The sequence below is a fragment of the Hemiscyllium ocellatum genome, chromosome 24 (assembly GCF_020745735.1).
Source record: "Hemiscyllium ocellatum isolate sHemOce1 chromosome 24, sHemOce1.pat.X.cur, whole genome shotgun sequence".
Lineage (NCBI taxonomy): Eukaryota > Metazoa > Chordata > Chondrichthyes > Orectolobiformes > Hemiscylliidae > Hemiscyllium > Hemiscyllium ocellatum.
In genome coordinates, this window is record NC_083424.1 from 29697714 (window position 1) to 29721762 (window position 24049).

The following is a 24049-nucleotide window of genomic DNA, read 5'->3' on the forward strand; positions in this document are numbered from 1 at the left end:
TATTGTCCAGAAAGCTTGATAATGAACAGTGCACTATAAAGCGCTATTCAGCGCTAGAATAAGTACTTACATACAAACTAAATCCTAATTTACAACTACAGTCATCATTTGCATTTCAAAAAGATGAAAATAACTGTACAAGTTTTAGTACAAAAGCAATCACATAATACAGCAATGTGAAGTATTACAACAAAACAGAAATGACAGTGAGCTGTCTTGAATACAGTTCGCATATATCACTTCAAACACAAACAAAAAAACATCCTCTTTTCTAGTCGCAAAACTGCCATCAACTCTTTCTTCAACGAAGTCCCAATGTTTAGGAAGGATAACTATCACAATATGATTGTTGATACACCCAGTTATCTTGACAATCAAAACCTTTTTTAATAAATTATTTTGCATTGCAACAACCATGCAAGCTAGAGGGCTAGCTTTTTCAGTAAATGGGAAAGTGAAAGTCAATATGAAGCTTCAAATCTCCAACATGGACGAAGACAATATAAAAAAATGTGCTTAAGCACAAGTACGTTTGTTCTTAAATTGTGTCCATTCCTCTCATTGAAGAGGAGAAACCCAGGCCCATTCCTCTTTGTGTGTGGGTCTGTGATCGTGCCATCTCATACTGCGCATCCAAGTTCCTAAATACTTCTTCCTGCTGTTTTAGAGTTTTGAAACTTTCATCAGGATTTGGTATTGGGGTTCCTACCTCTTCCTCATCCTGCAAAATAATGAAATCAAATGACATGTCACACCAGATAATTAAGATCTCACAACATGCTTTCACAGTTGCAAATTATGTCTGCCTTGTGGTTACATGCTTTCCCATCACATTTTCACAAGATCATAGGAAATAGGAGCAGCAGTTCAGTCAGCCCACTGCAACTGCTCACTCTGCCATTCAGCAGCTTTGCAGTCACTCTTCTACCTCAATTCCAGTTTCCCATTCCACAATCTCCTATGTATCCAAAAATCTAATCGTCTCCTCCTTGAATATAATCAACAATTGAGCAAGCACAACCCTTAGGTGTGGAGAATCAAGGGTTTGCAACTTTGTTAACAAAGACACTTGTCAACTCGGCCCTGAAATGTCAACCCTAGTTTTGGAGCCTCCAATCAGGGAAAACAATCTCAAGCATCCACATTATCAAGCCCACCAAGAATTTTATTTTTAAATAAGATCGCCTCTTGTAATTGTGAATGTCAGAAACATGGGCGCATTCTACCTAACTTTTCATATGACAACCTGGTTTACCTGTTGGTTTAGAGAAGACTCATTTAGATCGGTTCCACTTCCCTCAATCTTATTCTTCAATATTTAGCTGACTCATTGACTAGGTGAAGTCAGTTGTGACAGCTGTATCAAATGCTGCTGTTACTGTTGATAGCTTTTAAAACATGAACAAAAGCTGGTTGTTGTTGAAAGTGGAATTTTTCACTGTTAATAGCAGGCACTCAGTCTGATCCTTGGCTGAATACAGTATTATTGAACAGCCACAAACATAAATTAAGAAATTATTTCTACAGGGTTTTTTTTCCACCAGTTGGCACCAGGATCTCATACTAAAAGCTGAACTTTGCTGGAGTATTATAATACACAAAAAGAGATAAGATGACCAAAAGCTTGATCAAAGTGGTAAGTACTAAGGAATGTGCTCCTGAAAACAAGAAAGGGAATTCAATATAGAGTTCAGACAACTGAAGGTAAAGCCAATTATGTGGAGCAATTAAAATCAGAGATACTCAAGAGGTCAGAATTAGATAAGCATAAATATTACATGGAGCTGGAGCAGATTACAGACAAAGGGACCGCCAAGGTATGAAGGGATTTCATGATGATGGTGAGAATTTCAGATTAAAAATGTTGCTCACAGGAGCCAACAGAAGTTAGTGGGCTATGGTAATCAACAAATAAGACATGGTGCAAGACATGAGCGCCAAAATTTTGGATGACCATTGGTTTAAGGACTGTAGAATATCGATATTGAAATTGTCAAGTCCACAGCGTACAAAGGGACAAATAAAGTTTTTAGCAGAATATGAGCTGAGACAGGAGCAAAGTTGAACAAGTGTAGGTGAAAGGTTGCCAAATTGTTTGGGCTGAGCTGAGGGGATCTTTGGACAGACAGCTAGGAATAATAATGCAGAAACAGAAAAAAGCCACTGCAAGTGTATGATGGACACAATGACTATGGAACCAAGAAAGATTACGGATGGTCAACAATGTCAGCAAAGAGGCACTGGAAGAGAATGGTATTGTATACTGTCTTTGCCATGGTTGACAAGTCAAGACGACTAGGACAAGTCAGCTACATTGGATGTTCTTTGTGAATTTGACCAAAAAAAAAGATATTCTGAACTGTGGCAGGGTTAGATGTGAGAGATTCAAATGAGTAATCCAGAAAGGATAGGTACATCATTTCATTCCAAAAGTGTTAATGTTTTATAAGAATCAAACTGCGATTTAAAAAAAAGTTTTCTATGATTGCTGTTCTTAACTCACCTTGATGCCCATTAATTTTCGGAATTTGACATTTTGGTCCTTGTTACCAAAATTCAATTTTTCCCATAATTCTGCAGTCTGCGACTTATCCTTTAACAGAACACAAAAAGCATATGAAAATCCATTAAGTGCACCAAAATGACTTTGAGAAAGAAAACCACCAGTCACAAGTCTAAAAATGCATTTTACAGAAAGGTGGAGTGTTCGTTGATAGACAGAAAAAGTAACAAAATTACAAATAGATAACTCGATCTTGTTTTGCTGCTGCTTACAATGATTCTGTGTTCAGCAGTGTGGTCTTAATGCCTACCATGATACTATTAAAGCCTAAACAAAACAAGTTTGTCTTATGTTGTCGTATAGCTGAAAATGTGTTGCTGGAAAAGCGCAGCAGGTCAGGCAGCATCCAAGGAACAGGAGAATCGACGTTTCAGGCACAAGCCCTTCTTCAGGAATTATGTTGCAGTATAACAAATTTATCACAATGGCCGACGGTCACTTTCATGCAGGTCCCAGATATTTGAATTATTAACCTGCCACTATAAAAGTGCAAGGAACGTGGGCTTTCCTATTCTAACACCAGTTCTTCAATTTTTTAATATTACAATTTAATTTGATTTCTGGGACAATTTGCACTAACTGGCTAATAAAAGCTATTTATTTGTTCTGTATCTCAAACTCTTCTATAACACACTGATATTTACAGCAGAGACTTGTGAATCTCTGCTAGTCAAATTTAAAGCAAATGCCCAGTTATCTATCCATTATTTTGCATCATTCTCTATTTCAAGTATTTATCTATTTTTTTCCCTCAAAAATAAGCCTCTACTTCAACTATTTCCAGTGGCAAAACATGCCATGTTCCCAATAAATCGTTTCTTTTTGTAATATTTTAGAATTGTTCATTGTTCACTGAATCTCCCACTGTCAACATCCTTGGGGTTACCATTGACCAGAAACTCAACTCGACTCACCACATAAACACAGTGGCTACAAGAGCGGGTCAGAGCCTAGGGATACTGCGGTGAGTAACTCATCTCCTGACACCCCAAAGTCTATCCACCATCTACAAGGCACAAGTCAGGAATGTGATGGAATACTCCCCATTTGCCTGGATAGATGCAGCTCCAACGACACAAGAAGCTTGATATCATCCTGGTCAAAGCAACCTGCTTGATTGGCACCGTATCTACGAACACTCAATCCCTCCACCACCGGTGCTCAGTAGCAGCAGCGTGTACTATCTACAAGAAGCGCTGCAGAAATTCAACAAAAGTCCTTAGCACCTTCCAAATCCACGACCACTTCCATCTAGAAGGACAAGGGCAGCAGGTACTTGGGAGAACACCACCACCTGCAAGTTCCCCTCCAAGCCAGTCACATTGTTGACTTGATAACTATACCACCGCTCCTTCACAGTGGTTGGGTCAAAATCCTGGAATTCCCTCCCTACTGACATTGTGGGTCAACCCACAGCAAGTGGACCGCAGTGATTCAAGGCAGCGGACCACCACCTTCTCAAGGGCAAATAGGGGTGGGCTATCAATGCTAGCCAGCCAGCGACAAAGTCCCACAAATGAATTGAAAAAACAACTCTTCACTCTCTAACCCTACTTGATCTCCCATTGTGGGCGGCACGGTGGCACAGTGGTTAGCACTGCTGCTTCACAGCGCCTGAGACCCGGGTTCAATTCTCGACTCAGGCGACTGACTGTGTGGAGTTTGCACGTTCTCCCAGTGTCTGCGTGGGTTTCCTCCTGGTGCTCCGGTTTCCTCCCACAGTCCAAAGATGTGTGGGTCAGGTGAATTGGCCATGATAAATTGCCCGTAGTGTTAGGTAAGGGGTAAATGTAAGGGTAAGGGTGGGTTGCGCTTCAGCGGGTCGGTGTGGACTTGTTGGGCTGAAGGGCCTGTTTCCACACTGTAAGTAATCTAAAAAAAAAGGTCAACTGTTGTTCTGTATGAATTTATGACAACTACTTTACTACAATCTTTATAAAACCCCAGAATTCAATCTCCTACATTCTTCTATAGCCGAGACCCCAGCCTTTTCCTATTTTAAAGGCAGATATGAAGTGGATATCCCAAGCATGATGCAGCTAGTCACACCACTCAGCTTTAAGCAAAAGAGAATTTATTTGAACACGACAGTTGAAACAAATAAAATAATTTAGAATAACTAAATTACTTGAAAACCCAACTGACTCGATATAGCAACTTAATTATATCAATTCCCATAATATACCAGAAACACAAAAGGCAAATTCAAACAGGTTTTTATAGGCAGGAGAGATTTCAGAGAGAAAGCTGATCAGTAGCCACATGCTGAAGCTTGGAACCTTTCTGCACTGCAGCAGTTTGTGACTGCCTGCTACAAGCAGCTGCTCTGTGACAACTAAAAAACTAGAAAAACCTGAAGTGGGAGAACTGACCACTCCCCTGCCAATGTTAAACAAGGCTCTTTCTCAGACACACCTACACCTCTGCCTTTATGATCTTTCTAACAAAAACCCAGGGACAAAACAACATGACTAAAGGGACAGCATTGTCACACTATCATATGCACCACTTCCAACTCTTCTCCAGTACAAGCAAAACTGTGTTACCCTCAGTTTTCCTTCTGTCAACCAACTTACTTTCATGACTAGGTTTGCTCCTAAACTGCGAGTGAATTCTCACAAGCCACTTAAGGCATCATATCAAACAACTTCTGAAAAGCCAATATGCATCAATGCTGCATTCCTTTTGTGGAGACAACTGAAATTCTTTAAAAGAAACAAAGATCTTGCCTTTAACAAGTCAATGCCAAACATCCTGGTTTATCCTTTACTTCATTTTCCTAATTTTCACTTCCTACTGTAATGTTGTTATATTGCATGTTCAAGCTTCCATTAGTTCACACTTTTTCAGTACTGTCAGATGGTCACAATAAAATTGACTATTTTATGCTGATCTTCAGTATTTCCAGATTCTAAATACTCTTCGCCCCTTGCAATTTCATGAGACAATTGGTGAGAAAATGCAATGTAAAAACGCACACCATTATGGTTCATTTCTTTGAGTCTAAAATTTTGCAGAACACAAAAAAAAACTGCCAACTAAGCATTGAAAAGTAGGGAATTTATGCTAAACCCTGCTAAACCTTGGTAGACCCAACTTAAGAGTACCGCAAAAAGTTCTGATTGTCACATTATTAAAAGGACACAGAGGCACTTGAGAGAGTGCAAAGATGATCTAAGCGTGGTAACCAACCAGTTGTGTATATATGGAAAGGGTTGACACTGTCTTTTTCCCCTCTTGAAATATGAAGTGACTGAGGAGTGACTAGGTTTTGATGCAGGAACTTCAAAAGGGAATATTTGCGCTTGCAGGGAACAGCATAACCAGAGGCCATTAATATAAGGCTGTTACCAAGAACTCAAATAAAGAGTTCAGAAGAGTTGCAAGAATGTGGAACCTGCTGCCACCTTTGGTAGAATCACAGAATTCCTACAGTGCGGAAGCAGGCCATTCAGCTCATCGGGTCTTGACTTGAAATGCTCCCCGCCCATCTTGTTCAGATAACCGAGGTTGTTCTATAATAGGTCTTCAAACCAGATTTCATATTCAGATGGGAAACAGGAGCCCTGATGTGAGAAACATTATGGAGTTTTTATTTTCAAAATTCTTCATTCAGAGACTGCACTTCTTACAAGGCACTCAACAACTGCCACATCTAGCATATTGCATAATAAAAAAATTACAACTTTGGTTCAGAGACTGTTGCTTGGCAACCTTCAGCACAAAACTAAGGTTTTGTTTGTTTCTTTGTGCAACAACGAATCCAAAACTCAATCCCTTCATTATTCTTAAAAGCTTTGCTGGACATGCAATCCAGAATGCAATTTGACTTTGTAAACAGCAGATAAACTATGTTTTCTTTAAACCCTTCTCCCACAGTACAAATGCAAAGTTCCAGTTTCCCTTTACTCAAAAAGATTTATGTATTTCTAACATGATATACATGGCAATAATTTTTCCAAGGCATACAAATGCACAGCATGGAAATCAGACCCCTTAGCCTAACTCTTCCATGCTGACCAGCTATCCCTAATAAGTGTAGTCCCATTTACAAGCATTTGGCCCACATTCCTATAAACCCTCCGTATTCATATACCCATCGAGATGCCTTTTAAATGTTATCATTGTATCAGCCTCCACCACTTCCTCTGGCAGCTTATTGCATATGCTGCGTGAAAAAGTTGCCCCTTAGGTCCTTTTTAAATCTTTTCCCCCCTCATTTTTAACCTGTGGCCTCAGTTTTAGACTCCCCCACCCCAGGGAAAGGACCATGTCTATTCACCCTATTCACGCCCCTCATGATTATATAAATTTCTAGAAGGTCACCCCTCAGTCTCTGACACTCCAGGGAAAGTAGCCCCAGCCTATTCAGCCTCTCCCTATAACTCAAACCCTGCAACATCCTTGTAAATCTTTGCTGAACTCTTTCGCAACATTCTTTCTGTAGCAGGGAGACCAGCACTGCACACAATATCCAATAGTGGCCTAATCAATGTCTTGTACAGCTGCACTATGACCCCCCAAGTCCTATACTCAATAAAGGCAAGCGTACCAAACACCTCCTTCACTATAATATCTTGCTGAAACTATCAGCACTCCAAGGTCACTTTGTTCAGCAACTCTGTCCAGGACCTTACCATTAAGTGTATATGTCATGCCCTGATTTGCCTTTCCAAAATGAACCACCTGACATTTATCTAAATTAAACTCCACCTGCCACTCCTCAGCCCTTTACCCATCTGATCAAGATCCCGTTGTATTCTTCGCTGTCCACTACACCTCCAATTTTGGTGTCATCCGCAAACGTACTAACGATACCTATGTTCACATCTGTGACTATCGATGATACAAATATCTCAGCAAGGGACCCAGCATTCACTTCCCCCAGAGTTTTAGGGTACACCTGATCAGGTCCCAGGGATTTATTCACCTTTATGAGTTTTAAGACATCCAGAACACCCTCCTCTGTAATATGGACATTTTCCAAGATGTTGCTATGCATTTCCCCACATTCTCCATCTTCCATACTCTTCTCCACAGTAAACACTGTTGCAAAATACTCAAAAAAAAAGGGGAAAAGAAAGAACAAGGGGAAAAGGCAAGAACATGCTGGTGCCAAACTATCTAATCTGTGTATGGGATAGACAATAGTCATTTACAGAGGAACCTCGATTATCTGAAGGACATGTGTGGGGAGTATTTCGTTCAATTAATCAAATGCCGGATAACAGTGTAGCCAAGCACTAGGACCTTGCAATCTTACCAGATAATCTGAAATTTGGATAATCGAATGCTGGATAATCAAGGTTCCTCTGTATAATACTCACAGAACCCTGGTACCCACAGAGACATCCAAAGTGTGGAGGGAGTGTACATTCTATGAAAGTCGTAACACCTAATGGAACACACTGGGGATAAACAGAAGCCAAATCTGGGAACACTTCAAAGTTACGTTCACATAATGAAGGAGTAGAAGACCATCCTAACAGATGACTTATCGTGCAAGAGATCAACATACGTACAAGTCGAGAACAAAAAAGTGTGAAGTCTAGATCTTCAGTAGGTTGAACTATCACAAGGTTCAGAAGGATTATACAGACTCTTCAACTTGAACTCAAAGTTTTCAATTCTTGTTTTTAAATCAGCATTTTCTGCAACTGCTTTAATGTATACATATTTTCACAGTTGGTGCATACAATTTTATTTGGGGGGGGGGGGGGGGGGGAAGAAGGTGGTGGAAAAATGGGAATGATGTACTTTCGGAGGCAAGTATGCTCATGAGTTAAGGACCAGGAAGTCACTGTATAGCAGCAACCAAGACGACTCCAACAGCAGTGTGATGGATTAACGACGTGTAACCAGTTGCTCCATAATTGCAGTTGTTTGTTTGTCTATTCATTTGAAGTCCCCTGTTTGGGACTTCCAAATAAATTGAGCATACGCAGCTTACCAATCCTGTATGTTCAGGAAAACAACACAAGAATACAAAAATTTTCATCCATTTGTTTTCTCCAATTACTTTTTATTGTCTATGAACTTCCTGATTGATAGAGTCTCACCGTTTTCTGAATATCTAATCAATACCCGAACTATCCAATGTATATTGGAATTAAATTTAATGCTTTTCTATCTACTATTAAATATATGTAACCTTATGCTGTAGAATCAGCACTCATTATATTGCTGTGTTGCCATTTAGAAAGTTGAATGCTTCAGGTGTTGTCTACTTCAATCTTCTTTTCACCAGTAAAAGATATATTTCTCAACTTAGCACCGCCTTCTAATAGCTCAGGTGGCTCATTCCAGTCATCATTTGATCAGCTTTCAAGTGTTGCTTACAGTCTCATTCAATTCGGTAATAGTTGCAAGCCTGGAATTCTAAAGCTTCAACCTTCTCCAGATAACAGATACACGACGCAAGAGAATTCAACTTAAAATTAAATCTTGTTTGAATAACATTTTTACCTGGTGTAGCAATACCTGCTACTGCAGTCACATTTTCTGACACAGGATTTGGAAGCTTTAGCCAAATTAGAAAATATGAATTGGAGAAACGCTGTGATCACATAAAGCAACAAGATTTCAAAAGGATTAAGGGTTTTTTAAAAAGAAGATTTAAAAGTTGAGCAATGTTTTAAAAGTCAAAAGAAAATGGAAAAAGAAATGAATCCATAAAGCTAGGTGGATGGTGAAGGTAGCATAAGGGTTAGGGGAATTGGATGAAGAAAAGGAACCTGTTTATAAAAAATGTGTAACATTAATTAAAATTGATAAAGAAGTCTGGTGTAACAATGTCAGTGCAACACTGACATGGCTAATAGTAAACTCACCCCCTCTTTCTTGTTCTGCCAGAGAAGTTTGCGTTTCTTCTCTTGCTCTGCAAACTTCATTGGGTTGACAGCAGTTGGATTGTAGTAACTGGGCACAGCTATACCGGTTTCAGCCAATGCCTTCGCTTGGAGTGCTGCCATCTGTGCAGCCATTGCAATTTGAGGAGTAACTTGAGTACCGGATGCCAGGAGAGCAGCAACGTTGAGAACTGATCCACCACTAACTGTTAAGACATCAGAAATACAATTATGTATATTAGCTCAGCATAAATACCTGGATGTACCAAAGTTTAAAGAAAAAACACCATACCACGTTACAGTCCAACAGGTTTATCTGTAAGCACTAGCTTTCAGAGCGCTGCTCCTTCATCAGATGGTGATGAAGGAGCAGTGCTCTGAAAGCTAGTGCTTCCAGTTAAACCTGTTGGACTACAACCTGGCATGGTATGATTTTTAACTTTGTACACCCCAGTCCAACACCAGCATCTCCAAATCCGGATACATCAAGTAGACTGAGTGCGATCAAGAGGCAAAGTCAGAGTGACTGCTCCTTAGATCAAGTATTCTTGATCAAGCCATCTTCTGGTGCTTCACCAATAATCTTCACCATTAGAGATAACATTTGATGATTTCAGAATATTCAGCTCCATTCATAATTCTTCACAAAATGAAGCAATCTATGCCAACTGGGACTACATCCAGGTCTGGGCTTAAAAATGACAATTTTAATTCTGACTGCTTTTCCTGACAGTTAATGGCACTGTCACCAATACATTCCCTCTCAGTGAAGTGTGACTTTACTACTTCTCAGAAACTGAACTCTACCAGCCATATAAATAGCGTATTTAAAAGAACATTTCTGGAACTGTGAATTCTGCAGCGAGCAGATCATCTGCAAGTCCCTCAGCAACAAGGTGTGTGATGCAATACTCTCCCCCCTTACTTGAATTGGTAAAGCAACAACAATGCTCAAGTTGCTTGGCAACATTAAGGAGATCAGTCACTCAATTTGACTGGTATCCTATTCACTAGTCTAATCATCTGTTCCTTCTACATGTGACATATTGCAGTGTGACATGCATTATCTACATGTCACACTGCAATATTATGCTCTATTTCCCACAATAGCAACAAGCAAAAGTTCATGTCTGCAACAGACATGGACAGCACATAGACCCAAACAGTACCACATCTAAATCTCGAACAATCAAATTTAGATATGAATTTCTGCTCCTTCAGGACATCAAAACCAACACAGCAGTGCAGAAGCACATTCAGTGTCATCCTGACATTCCTGAGTCAACTAGACACTTGTGGCAAGTGCTGGCTATGGCCTTGACACTTACAACTTGAGAATGAAATAAGCAATGGAATTCAGACATGCATGTGCACAAACAATTCAAAACTACTTCAAAAGGAACAAAAAGGCTAATGGAATATTAGCTTTTAATTCAAAGGAGTTTAGAATCAAAAATAAATTGTTTGATGCTTTAGTATACAAAACCTCATTGACCCAAAATGGAATATGGCAGTCAATTACAGGTACCAAACGGAGAAAAAGATATACTGATCTTACAAGTATGTGTAGCTCAGATACAACAACTTATATGGGGTTTTAAAGGATTAAATTGAAAGAATAGGTTACATTGACTTGGTTGGTATTCTAAATTTAGAAAGTTGATAAATAACTTATGTTTGTATTTTTATCTTAAATTATTCAAATGGGGAATTCAGAAGGGAGGTAATCTTCAAGTTGGAAACTGGCAGCATCAGGATTAATCAACAGCTGCAGATAGAACTGGTTGAGAGGAGTACTGGGGACCACTGACAAGTATTTCTGTTCTGCGATCTAACAATAAGATCCTTGCAAGTCAACAATGTGATTGGGAAAGTGCATTAAGGTAATGTCTCAAATCAACTGTGCAAAAATAAGACACCCTTCGTATGTAATTTTAATTTATTTTTGTTTAAAGGAAAACAGGGGCACTAGCATAGACTAGTTTAGGGTAGCTATGCCGATCCACCCAACAGCCCTGACACTAAATCTGAACTGATCATGGTCCAAACTACCTGTCCTGAAAACCATAAATATCCAAATTCCGTTACAACCTTGACTCCAAAGTTGCCACATCTGAGGTACTTGTACTTTGAAAATGATGAAATATTAAGTTTTCCTACCTGTTGGCTGGTTGACACTTCCTAGTGATCCATTAGTTGTATCTATTGAAAATAAATACAGCTTTTTTTTTCATACTATTCAACCAGTCGCTGTTATGCAAAGTTCAGTGTGAAATATGACTGTCATTACTGCTTTGAATGCACACTGCAGTTCTTGACATCTGTGGCACCCATGTAATAATTAGAGGAACATCATGATTCTAATAATAAAGAGCCAGACTTATTTCTTCAATTACCACTTACTTCTTTTGTTTCACATAACCACAGAATTGTCAAATGTCTACAACTTAATTGCAAGTGTTCACAGTCTTTAAATTTTCCAACTTTCAAATGTTACCTTTGTTTTTGGAAAAAAGGAGACTGTAAAACCAATATTAAACAATCAAATAATTTACTACAGGGTGACCACCCCCATATCTGCAAGTCCTGTTATGGCAGCCCGAACATAATACAGGGAACATTCCAGAACGAGGGACCAGAATGCTGCTGGGAAGGTAAATTTCCCATTGAAATGAATGGGTTCGCTCCTTTCTGTGGTAAGTTTTGGAACATGTCCCCCGTGGGTATGGGGGAGTGGTGAATTAATGTATTACACTTTAAATCAAGAAGTCCTTCCTATTACTCTCAGGCCACCTATTTATTACATTTCTTAAATATTAACCACCACAAAATCAGATGCTGTTCAACTGTGTTTTTAAAAATCAAGTGATCAACAGTTGCCTATCAAATGATTGTAGCAACTTTTAAACATAATGCAACAAATATACCAAAACATTGACAGGAATAATTGTACATTCTCTTTCCCCCATCCTTGTTTGAAAAAATGTGTCTTGCACAAAAAAAAAGCCCACTTCAGAGTTGAAGGTCATTTCTCATTTGCTTTCTGTAATCCCAATTCCAAAACTGATTTGCAATTCCAATGATGTCCAAGTACCGTGACAGGTTTTTGCAGAAAAGCCATTTGCTACCTAACTTCCTGGAAGCCACAGGCACACTTCAGAGACAGGATTTCATTTAGATTGTGAAGCCTACAAATGCAAGGGAATTTTGCTTTCTGGTTTCCAGCATACTACGGAGGTAAAGTAACTGGTTTAAAGAGTCAATTTTTGAAGTGAAGTTGGAAGTGCTTCGTTGCAGCTAGATTTCAAAGCTTTGCATTTATCTCCATAATTTAGTTGCTACTTCCATTAGTTCTACAAACCTTAAAATTAGCAGATATTGTAATACTTTAATTACCTGCAACATCTGTTTGCTCCACTTTCTGTTTCTCTAGTAGTTCTTTCTCTTTTTGCTCTTGAAGCTTCTTTGCTCTTTCAAGTCTGTGATTCAAACAATAACAAGTTACTAAATACGGAGCAAAAGACTCTGACTTCAAATGTACCTAGATTTTAATCTTTAGTCTCTCACTATAGTCTTTCATAGTCATTGCTGCATGCTTCAAATAAGGCTTCGCACAAAGTTTATAAGATCACAAGACACAGGGATAGACTGAATGCACTGTCTTTTTCCTAGGGACAAAAGGGCATCGGTTTAAGATTAGAGGGGAAAGAATAAAAGAGAACCTGGGGGGGCAACTTTACGCATATGGAAGGAGCTGCCAGAGTAAGTGGTTGAGGTAGGTTCAGTATCAACATTTAAAAGGCCTTTGGACAAATACACGCAGAGGAAAAGTTTAGAAGGATATGGGCCCAAGTGCAGGGAAATTAGGTTAAGCAAGGACAGACATTTTGGATAGCATGAACCAATTTAAGCCAAAGGGCCTGTTTCCATGCTGTAGGACTCTTTGACATCTAACTGTAAGACAGCTCACAATCTATACACCGCTTCCTCTGGCCAGAAGGAAACAACAATCAATGCTAATTGAATAATATCCAGATGTAGTTTAAAAATAAGACATCTCCAAATCAAGAGCAACAAGAGGAGAAATCTCTTCTGAGGATCAGTAATTTTTGGAACTTCCTTCCCCAGATAAATATATTCAACGAATTCAGTGTTAAGGACAAATTCAACTGATTTTTGATCAGCAAGGGTGTGGAGGGTTTTGTGAGGTCAACAGGAAAATGGCATAATAATAGCACCATTATCGGTTCAGCTATGACTTTACTGAATGGTGCGGCAGGGAAGTGGGGTCAAATGGATTGATCTAATACATATTTTTTTTACAATCTAGTAGCTTTGTTCGTTCCCCTACACAAACCTGCCAAATGAAAATCAAACATAATTATTCAGTAGCACAATGAGCCCTCTAACTTACAATTAAATACAGAAAATACTGGTTTCAGCAGTTTGTTTCTATTTCATATCTCCAGCATTAACAGTTGTTTTTCCCCCTCGCTACTTACTTTCATATTTTAAAGCAAAAACAAACCTCAGAATATTACAGGACTGCACTGAACCAAAAAAAACCTCAAAACCAAGATGGACTGATGAAAAATAAGGAAGAGAAATTACCTTCGGGCCAACGCTTCCTGAGCATCCATAGCAGCATTGCGACCCCTGAATGCTGGAGGCGTTCGACTCCGACTTCTGCTTCTACTGAACTTGCGTTTTCTTTTTTCTCTGCAATATAAATCTTCATTTATGATTTTATTCAAGAGAGGAGTGTATCAAAATGAAAATACATTAAAAAACCGAAAGAACTGTGGATGCTGTAAATCAGAAACAAGGACTCAAAACTTGTTGAAAAAGTTCTTACATGCCTCAGCATATACAAGAAACACTCAAAAGTAAAAAGCTAAAGGATTAACTTTCTTAAGGTAACACATTAACTAGAAGATGAGTTTAACGTGAAAATATTTTAGTTTGAAAAGGAAATAGACAATGTTTTATAATACAAAGTGGAGGCAAAGGGACTCACTTGCTTCGGCTTCGACTTCTGTGCACCCTGTGCCTTGATCTTGACCGAGATTTTAGGCGTCGTTTTTTTTCTCTGCTTCTTGAACGCCTGCCCCGGCTCCTCGAACGCCTGCCCCGGCTCCTTGACCGCCTGATCCGGCTCCTGGAGCGCCTGCCCCGGCTCCTTGAGCGCCTGCCCCGGCTCCTTGAGCGCCTGCCCCGGCTCCTGGAACGCCTGTCCCGGCTTCGAGACCGCTTGTCCCGGCTCCTTGAATGCCTGTCCCAGCTCCTTGAGCGCTTGTCTCTGCTTTTTGATCGCCTCTCTCGACTCCGAGACCTCTTTTCTCTGCTCCGTGAACGTGACCTCTTCTTTTCACGACTCCGATGTCGCCTATAAATTAGGAACAATATATACACAGGATTACAAAGATAATCAGTCACATGTTAAAATAATCCCAACTGAATAGAATTAGGCATTTGCTCAACTGCAACATTTGACTAAGACATCTATTTTAATTTAAGTTTTAAAAGAAGCTCAAAACAGCAGTCAGCTCGATTTAAGTAAAGAGGAATTACTTTTCAATACCTTGCCGTAGAAAAGTGGTCAAGATATTGTCCCAATCAAACCACAAAACACGTTGAAAATTTATTTGAACTCAAAAATATATACATTAAAATTATTAATACTGGCCTCTCCCTGGACCTGGATCTTGAATAACTGTGTGCTTTTGACGATTTTTTGTCTTTCCGTTTTGGTCTATCTTCTCCATTTTCTGTTGAACTTAATCGCTCCCTCCCTTTGTCATGCTCCTTGTCACTTTGTTGATCAGAAGATTTTTGTTTTTTGCTGGTACTTCTTTCTTTTATTTCGCGTCTTTGTTCCTGTTTTAAGAAGAAGTTGGTTCTTTCAGGAAAATAGTGCAACAAAGAGAGTTAGTATGGGTAGAAAATACAAAGATTTAATAGTGGGTTGTAAAAGCAACAATTCTTTGAATGTCTTAGAAGAAGTGAAGTAATAAGCTATCAACATTCAGTGCTTTTTACAACACACCAAACCCAAGAAATAGTAATCAAAAAGTGTACACTGATACACAGTCAAGGGGTGGAATAATCTACTTGCTTTCCAATAATTAGCCATAAATAACTATTCTATAGGCATGAGACTCATCACTCTACATCATCTACTGCCAACACAAAGAACCTCTCCAGCTACACTCAAACCAAAATGAACTTATTTGAATCAAAGACCATTTGTCTTACAAAATTTTCAAATGTGAGTCACTATACACGTATTTTTCATATAATAGGCACACTGCGCTCAATCCAACTTTGTTATTTATCACATTAGTGACTAAATCTATTTGTATGAAAGTTTCAAAGACTTCAATTTCAATTGCAAGGCACTATTCAGGTCCTTTCAACTCTCAACACAAGGTAAAACCAAAACACCAATCATAATGCAAATTAGTTACACTTTCAAGATCTGACCCAAACTCAGTGATATGCATATCTTAAAAACTGTACCTTTCCCACAAATGCTCCTTCCTGTGTACAGTTCCTTGCACTTTACAACTTGGGCAATCTCAGACTATCACCAACTAATTCTAACCAAGTATTTTTAATTTTGCGAGACCAGTACAAGTGGATGTTTGGGTCAAACGACTAATATCAAAATAAAGCCAAGCTCTTACAGGAAAAGTGAAAAGGGCTAACTGGGATGCATCAAATGATGCAAATACTAGCCAAAAGATAATGATCTTATGACTGAATTCAAGAAGTTCAACTTTTCCACTTCTAATGGAAACATATCAATCCTATGCAAGATATCCTCCACATTGAGAAAGAATGATTAATCATGGAACAATTCACAGGGAATAAACTTGCCTATCTTCTCGGTGATCATGTCTACTAAGCTTTTTCCTTCAATTAAACAAATTCAAACTATGTTGTTAGATGCTTAAATCCACCAGCAATTTAGAAAATGACTCAAAAGAATGTTGCACATCCAACTTTCATGCAACTATAATGTTTAAAAAGAATGCTGGTGATTAATTTAAACAACTAGTTGCCATAGAATATTTTAGAATTCTAAATCATTTTGTGGTAGCCAATAATCACTCTTCCAAAAATATTTCAGTCCGTAATCAAGAAGTCCAAACACCAACTGTCTATGACAGTAAAAACCTCACCTCAGTGAAGTTATTTAACAAAGTGCTGATACAAATATTTTGTAAAGATTTTGATATGGCCAAATGTAAACATTTTCAATTTCTACACATACATACACAAAATCACAGGCACACTGAACTTTTACGTCAAAAAACCTACCCATTTGGCGCCTGGTTGGTGGTGGAAAGAACATTCACAAGTTATGTGTTATGCATTTAAGCATTAAGTCATTGGAACATGCAAAGGTACTTATGAACATTTTATTTTTTCCAGACCTCAGCATGTTTTTATTAACTACAATTTTGTTATATCTATTAGGTATCAGACCTGAAATCAGATTATAATTACAAGCTGAACTCAGTGCCAGCAATGATACTGCGAAAACATACTGCGGCATTTGAAGCAAGAATGCCAGCAAGAGTTTTAATGAGCAAGGGTGAAACAAAGTTAGTACCGGGCTAAAGCCCATCAAAATACTAAATATCCAATAATTAGGACATAATTTACAAAGCAGCATTTATAAAAGGTTGGTCAGTCCTTTGAATTATGCAAAAATCAAATTGAAATATTTGGACATTATCTTATTCAATGTAGTTTGCAGGGAAGAAAACGCCTCCTCTCCAAACCAAATTGAATTGACAATTGACTACCACAAACAAAGCAGATTTGCTGGGTGATTCTTTCAAGTTACAAAGCAAATACGAGTGTGAATGGCTGATATTTACCTTTTCAGGAGGTAGGCTTATATTTTTTGCTATTTGACTCTGCAGCGTCTTCTGCTCACTGTGTCTCTTCGTGCATTAGCACGCTGAGTACGATTCATTATAGAAATGTTATCATGTGATCTATGTATACAAAGTAAACTTTCCAAACACAAAAATGCCAAAAATCTGTATTGATACCCTCCTAAATTGTAATAACTAAATATTAAAATATTTGGTCAATTTTAACCTATTTAATATACTATTCTAATTAGAACTGGGAAGAAAACATTTATAGTCATCTGCTTAGGTAGGATACAATACTTTGTCATGACAGCTAAGCAATTTTACTTTTGTCTAACAAACTTTGGTACTTACCATCCTGACTGTCAGTACTCAATAAATAAATTGTCAGCAGCACAACATTTAGTTCTTAAATTAATTTATATTCTACAGAAAGTATTAATTACCTCTTTGCTTCTGCTGCGACTTTGCCTGGATCTCCGGCTTTCACTTTCTGGAAAATGAAAAACTACTACATGAACAAACTCAGTTGCAAAGAAAACCATGAGCCTATTTATCCATGCATTGTATAATTTTTAAAAATGTCAGAAAGATCCAGAACAACTGGTCACAAATTCATTTAAGTTCATCAATTCAATCCAGTTTTCAATATGTAATTTAGATATAATTTTGCAACTTGGAGAGTCGCAAAATTGTCAGTAACCATTACATCAAAAACAACTTCAAACCAAGTTAGATGCTGATCTAACGAATGAGTAATATTCTGACACCCAACCTAAAAATTTCGAATGCAGCAGAAATATCGACTAATTACTTAACGATTGTCCAATATTCCAGACAAGCAAATAAACTATAGTGTGCAACTAAAATATACTAGTTGCTTTTATAAAGGCAGTAACAACGACTCATGCAGCAAATATTTATCAGTAGTTTCATTTTAAGTAGCCTTTTAAGAAATAGAATGGCACTGCTCTTGGATATGGTTTATAACATCATGGTGTATAACTCTTACTACTAATTTATCTATTTCTCTGTTATATCTGCAGGATCCTTACCTTCAAATATATTAACTATAAAATGCAAAAATGTTTTAGCTTCAACTGGAATTTCTCATTTACAGCATTAGACAAAGTGCTCTATTAAAATTTATTGTAGGCAAATGTTCTATGGCTAATAATCCAAATGAAAACATCCTACATCATTCTCAAACTCAAGATTGCTGCAGCTCTAAAATTATACTATTTAGAAGGCCAATGTGTGCCAACACGTAGTATTCACAATATCCTGATTTTAGGCTACTTGTCATGACAAGAGCAAAGGAAATCACGTATGTGTTGTGAGAAAAAAGTAAATTGATCCATGATGTCTCTGTACAACTCTAATGCAATGTTACTCTAGAAATCCAAGAAGAAATCAGCTCCCCTATTAAGTAATGTCAGGAAGTAAGGCCACCTAAATAAGAATATTGTTGGGTGAAAACTGTCAACCCTCAAATTGTAACAATTATTCTCCAAGTCAAACTGGAGACTGTAATACCAACATAAAGGTTTAGAATCTTATACGTCAATAGAAACAATGTACACACCAGACTTCCGTTTCTTCTCCCTTGATCTTGATCTCGACCGAGATTGTTTCTTCTCCACAGACCTTGATCTCGACCTGGACCGTTTCTTCTCCACAGATCTTGACCTTGACCGAGACTGTTTCTTCTCCCTAGATCTTGATCTTGATTGAGACTGTTTTGTGTCCCTGGATCTCGATCTGGTTCGAGACCGTTTCTTCTCCCTAGATCTTGACCTTGACCGAGATCGAGACCGAGACAGAGATTGGGAAGAACGGTGCTTGTAGCTTTTGGGAGATTTAGACGTTGTCAATCGCTCGCTTTTCTTTTCTGTGTCTGAAGCAGATTTTTTCAACACCAGCCCATCCTGTTCAGCATCACTTGCCTGTTGGCAGATTTTAAAAGTTGTATCCAGATTAACATTAATTTTCACAATGTAATTTCTTCTTTTGCTCAGTTTCATCTCCTCCTGAAGTTATTATTCCTCTTCTGGGGCATAACTGCACCATAAACACTAATTTTTAGTCCTATTGGTTATGACACAAACAACAATCTTGACAGCGTGAGTAAACCAACTTACCTTGTTGAGTGTTGTGGTTCTGGAAGGATCAGAAAGCTGGAGTTGGTATCATGGTAAAACCTAGCTGTCTCTTACCTAATTCTTACCAATGGGTTACTGGGCGACAACCTGACCGACATTCCTGCTGGGGCCAAGCAGAATGTTTAACTATCTGGTTTACATTAGCTCACTTAGCACAGACTGAGAATTGAATTTAGGATCTGACCTATATCGTCACTTATTGCAGTAAATTTGCTGAACCACTATGGTAGCAGCTACCAAAGAAATTTACAAAGATGACACCTATGTTTAGATGAGTACAGCTTGTCCAATCTCAAGTAAAAGCAAAACAGGATTGGGGTCACTAAGTAGTAGTGCACACTCACCTAGTACTCTTTACCTTTTATCTAAAATACTGTGGACAATATAAATCTTTCTGACTGATGTCTCCAAGTTTTCTAAAATCTCAGCAAACTGAAAAACAGCAAATGCAATTTCTCATCCTGAAAAAGAGGACAAAGGATTAACCCTCAAATTTACAGGCTGATTATTACTCCAAATATGCAGTAACTGTTTGAGACAGTTAGGACTGATTATTTGACTGGAGTTTCTTTTGAGGATGGACAGATAAAAAGAGTATGGCTGTGAAAGTCATCTACCCAGTTTCAGGAAGTCACTGGCCCACGTAACAGACTGAGTCACATTGGATAGATGGCCAATATTAAATTGGACGAATGCATGGCTGAACAGTAGATAACAAGTATCACAAACAGCAGGGACTAATAATCTGGCAGCTGTTAATTTCAAACTGTTATAAGTAGCAGAGGTTGGAATATTTCACAACTGAAAATTTTGCAAATCTTGCAATAAGTGACACCACATGCCTGATACAAAGACTAGATAATTTAACCAATGCATAAGTTAAAGAATTAGCTGGAGGTTGCAACAGAGAAGTGGTAAATGAACTTTGAAGAGTGTGAAATCAAGGTTAAGAGGTGACAGTTTGGATTACAACTTAAATAGGAACATACAGTTATCGAAGTCACCTCAATATTTATGTAGTCAAAAACCTGCTTACTGAATCACAAGGGTTTGTGCAAAGATATCCACTCAGGGAGAAGATGAAGAACAGGGTACACCAGCAGGAGATCTTCAGGATTTTCAAAAGATGTGAAGGAAGGAAGATTATTCAGTTGAGCAGAAGAATGAATGACTAGGTAACATATCTCAGAATAAATTAACTGAATATGCATTCTTTACATATAGCTAGTCCACTAAAACAAACTTTGCCCTATAAATTCAGGAATTAGTCCCAGGGTAGACTCCTGACCTCAAGGTGAAACTCAGTGTGGACTCCCTGCTTTAGAAGGGGCTGTAATGCTGAGCTTCTTTCTTTATTTCTCTAATTTATATCTAATATTTTATATCTTTGTACCCAAGATGATGCTGGAAATGGTGACTTTGTATATGTTTCGCTGTACTCATGCATTCCTATACTTGAGTACATGTGACAATAAAGCTAATGCAAAGACATGGTATGTCATTGAAAGGAAATACATCACCAAAGTTTTAACTTCAACTCAGCATGATAAAAGCAAAAGTATCAAATTGTAAGTCATCAAAACATTTTGTAACACACCTGGAAATGTGACATTTTTGATTGAGGCTTTGCCATGGGGAACTCTGGGTTTCCCAGGCACTTCAATGAAGGTGCAAGGCTTGTAGGAGTTCCTTTTATTTGCAGAAATGAGGAAAGGGGTCACTTGAGTGAAGCATTAACAGCAAAATTTAATACAATACATTTTTAAAAAAATGCAAGAAAGCTGCCCTCTGTACAGCACCTCTCACAGAAAGCCCCCTATCGGTAGCTGACATCAGTGCACGCACAGTAAGGCACCAAGACTAGCGCTGACATTGCACATGTGCAGACTGGCATGGAGAATTCAGTGGAACATCGGCACATGTGCAAAACAGCAAAGTCCGGTGTGTACATTGGCACATGGGCAGAATGAAGCCCGCAAACTGATCCCAGCTGGAACTGCACTTCTGGTAGAGGTAAGCCATCTCGAAAACACTGTACCCTAATTCTTCAGCAATGATATTGCCAAATCATGCTGCCATTATGCACGCCAATATAACTACCTGTATCCTGCATTGTAATAATCTATATCACTGAGTTTTAGAACACAGAACAGGAATGCATCCTTTGGCCCAAGATGTTGCGCCAAATATGACGCCAAACTAAACTAATCCCTTCCCTTGGTACTAATATCCCTCTACTCCTTGCATATTCATGTGCTTAAATAAAGGTGCCTTAAGCAGCCATACCAAGTTGGCTCTCATCATTCTAGGCAGCCTTGTTCCAGACTCCTACCACATTTCAAGTAATTCTGAAATTCTGGTAAAATCTGTCAAATACCAATTTGATTTTTCTAGAGCTTAAAGTTGGCATTCAATATGTAATATATTAGTAACACTGTCATATTACAGCATTTTAACATACTGGAGCATCATTATTTTTCTACAAATGAGCATCAAGGTTGTTAAGAGTAACCATGTCCCCATCAATACCGATTTTGGGTTCTTAGGCTGCAGCAGCATGATTTCATCCTAATACGAACCACCTTTCTTGCCCTGAATCTAGCAACTCTACCAGGTTTAGATTAGATTAGATTAGATTTACAGTGTGGAAACAGGCCCTTCGGCCCAACAAGTCCACACCGACCCGCAACCCACCCATACCCCTACATTTACCCCTTACCTAACACTACGGGCAATTTAGCTTGGCCAATTCACCTGACCTGCACATCTTTGTGACTGTGGGAGGAAACCGGAGCACCCGGAGGAAACCCACGCAGACACGGGGAGAACGTGCAAACTCCACACAGTCAGTCGCCTGAGTCGGGAATTGAACCCGGGTCTACAGCGCTGTGAGGCAGCAGTGCTAACCACTGTGCCACCGTGCCGCCCACCAGAATTTCAGAATTACTTGAAATGTGGTAGGAGTCTGGAACAAGGCTGCCTAGAATGATGAGAGCCAACTTGGTATGGCTGCTTAAGGCACCTTTATTTAAGCACATGAATATGCAAGGAGTAGAGGGATATTAGTACCAAGGGAAGGGATTAGTTTAGTTTGGCGTCATATTTGGCGCAACATCTTGGGCCAAAGGATGCATTCCTATTCTGTGTTCTAAAACTCAGTGATATAGATTATTACAATGCAGGATACAGGTAGTTATATTGGCGTGCATAATGGCAGCATGATTTCTTCAAGGCAAGTTAAAATAATTCATGTTAGGATGATACAATGCTGCTGGAGCCTCAGAATCCAAAATGGGTATTGAAGGAGGCATGGTTACTGATGAAGGGCTTATACCCAAAATGCTGATTCTCCTGGTCCTCAGATACTGCCTGACCTGCTGTGTTTTTCCAGCATCACACTCGACTAAATTTAAAGCGAGGCGAGCTATGAATTTAGTTAAAGTTATTAAGTGATTTATTATGCACAATACTACGTTTTGTGAATCGAATACAAACTCCAAGGCCTAATATCCAACAAGGCTAGAGCTCTAGTCGGTTCTTCAATCTAACAACATGATCCACTGGGCTGAGAAGATCCTTTCGATGCCAAATACACCTCATCATTAGATTTTTCACATGTTAAGTACATAAAGCTAATGGAAATAGTACAAGTCGTAGAATCTGACAGCCCTTCCGCTAAAAATGATGTGCACAATAAACGAACTTAGAACGCAGTGTCTCATCATCACATTTCTTCAACACAGCAGCCAGTGGCTTAACTATGTTATCAAGAAAAGATGCATAAAGCAAAATCGGATTATCTAATAATATTAAACGAGCGACTGTTAACCTGACATGATGTGAAAAGGGTTTCATAATGATGTCGTCTATATTGAAAGAGACGAATGTTCCAGAAAAAAATATTTCCAAGATGGCGCCTACCGCCATTTTCTACTCAATGACCGTGCCACCGTACCGTCGTGCAGGCCTCCGAAAAACCCCGAATTTATCACATAAACGGGGAAACATCAATGTTATTTATTTGAGAATACTCACCGCCATATCCCCAAGCGTTTTTGTAAGAGAAACAGCCGTCAATCCGCCGCCGATAGGGTCAGCAGCCACCACAGCCGCCTCCCAGCCGACAAAATGCTCAGTGACGAACAGCCTCCTCGCACTGGTGCATTGTGCGCACGCACTGACCCGCCTCCACAGGATTGTCGTTCTCAGGCATTTCATCTCAATTCAAAAAAACATCATTGCTTGTGGGTTGTATAGATTTTCAATTTATTTAACAATAAATTTCGCTCACGTGGATTTTTGACAGTATCCTGCAACTGCACTCAGCTCACACAACAGCAATATCATACCTAAAAACGTTGGCTGTTTTTCTCTCTCTCCAGATACTGCTTGATCCGCTGATTCCAAACACAGTATGTTCTTATTCCAGGTGTCAAGCTTCTGCAGTACTCTGCTTCCATACACCATAACAATTTCTACTGTATTTATATATTCTGTCTTAAAACCACGTAATGTAACAGATACGCACAATCACGTGGGACACTAATCTAGAATAAGGAAACTAGTTCCAATAAATGGATTTCGGAG

The 24049-nt window shown here is 38.8% G+C and overlaps 1 protein-coding gene across 2 annotated transcripts; it reads right to left on the bottom strand.

Moving 5' to 3' along the window:
• Positions 1 to 23841, bottom strand: rsrc2 (arginine/serine-rich coiled-coil 2). 2 transcript variants are annotated; one of them, XM_060843652.1, is made up of 12 exons: positions 23812 to 23841; positions 23498 to 23680; positions 18886 to 19246; positions 17747 to 17793; positions 15098 to 15288; positions 14429 to 14797; positions 14023 to 14130; positions 12808 to 12890; positions 11572 to 11613; positions 9394 to 9617; positions 2504 to 2593; positions 1 to 721 (listed from the first exon to the last, which is right to left on the bottom strand). In XM_060843652.1, exons 2-12 carry the CDS (start codon positions 23678 to 23680, stop codon positions 539 to 541), a joined length of 1881 nt encoding a protein of 626 aa, XP_060699635.1. In that variant the 5' UTR covers positions 23812 to 23841; the 3' UTR covers positions 1 to 538. The 2 variants fall into 2 exon arrangements, with proteins under 2 accessions (XP_060699635.1, XP_060699634.1); XM_060843651.1 differs by lacking the exon at positions 23812 to 23841 and having other exon boundaries at positions 23498 to 23695.
• Between the last annotated feature and the right edge of the window lie 208 nt (positions 23842 to 24049).

Coding starts and splice junctions, on each gene's coding strand:
- rsrc2 (XM_060843652.1), bottom strand. CDS start 23,680: ATGAAATGCCTGAGAACGACAATCCTGTGGAGGCGGGTCAGTGCGTGC. Junction 12,891..14,022: donor CAGGAAGCGTTGGCCCGAAG/GTAATTTCTCTT, acceptor TTTGAATCACAG/ACTTGAAAGAGCAAAGAAGC. Junction 11,614..12,807: donor GGAGCAAACAGATGTTGCAG/GTAATTAAAGTA, acceptor TATTTTCAATAG/ATACAACTAATGGATCACTA.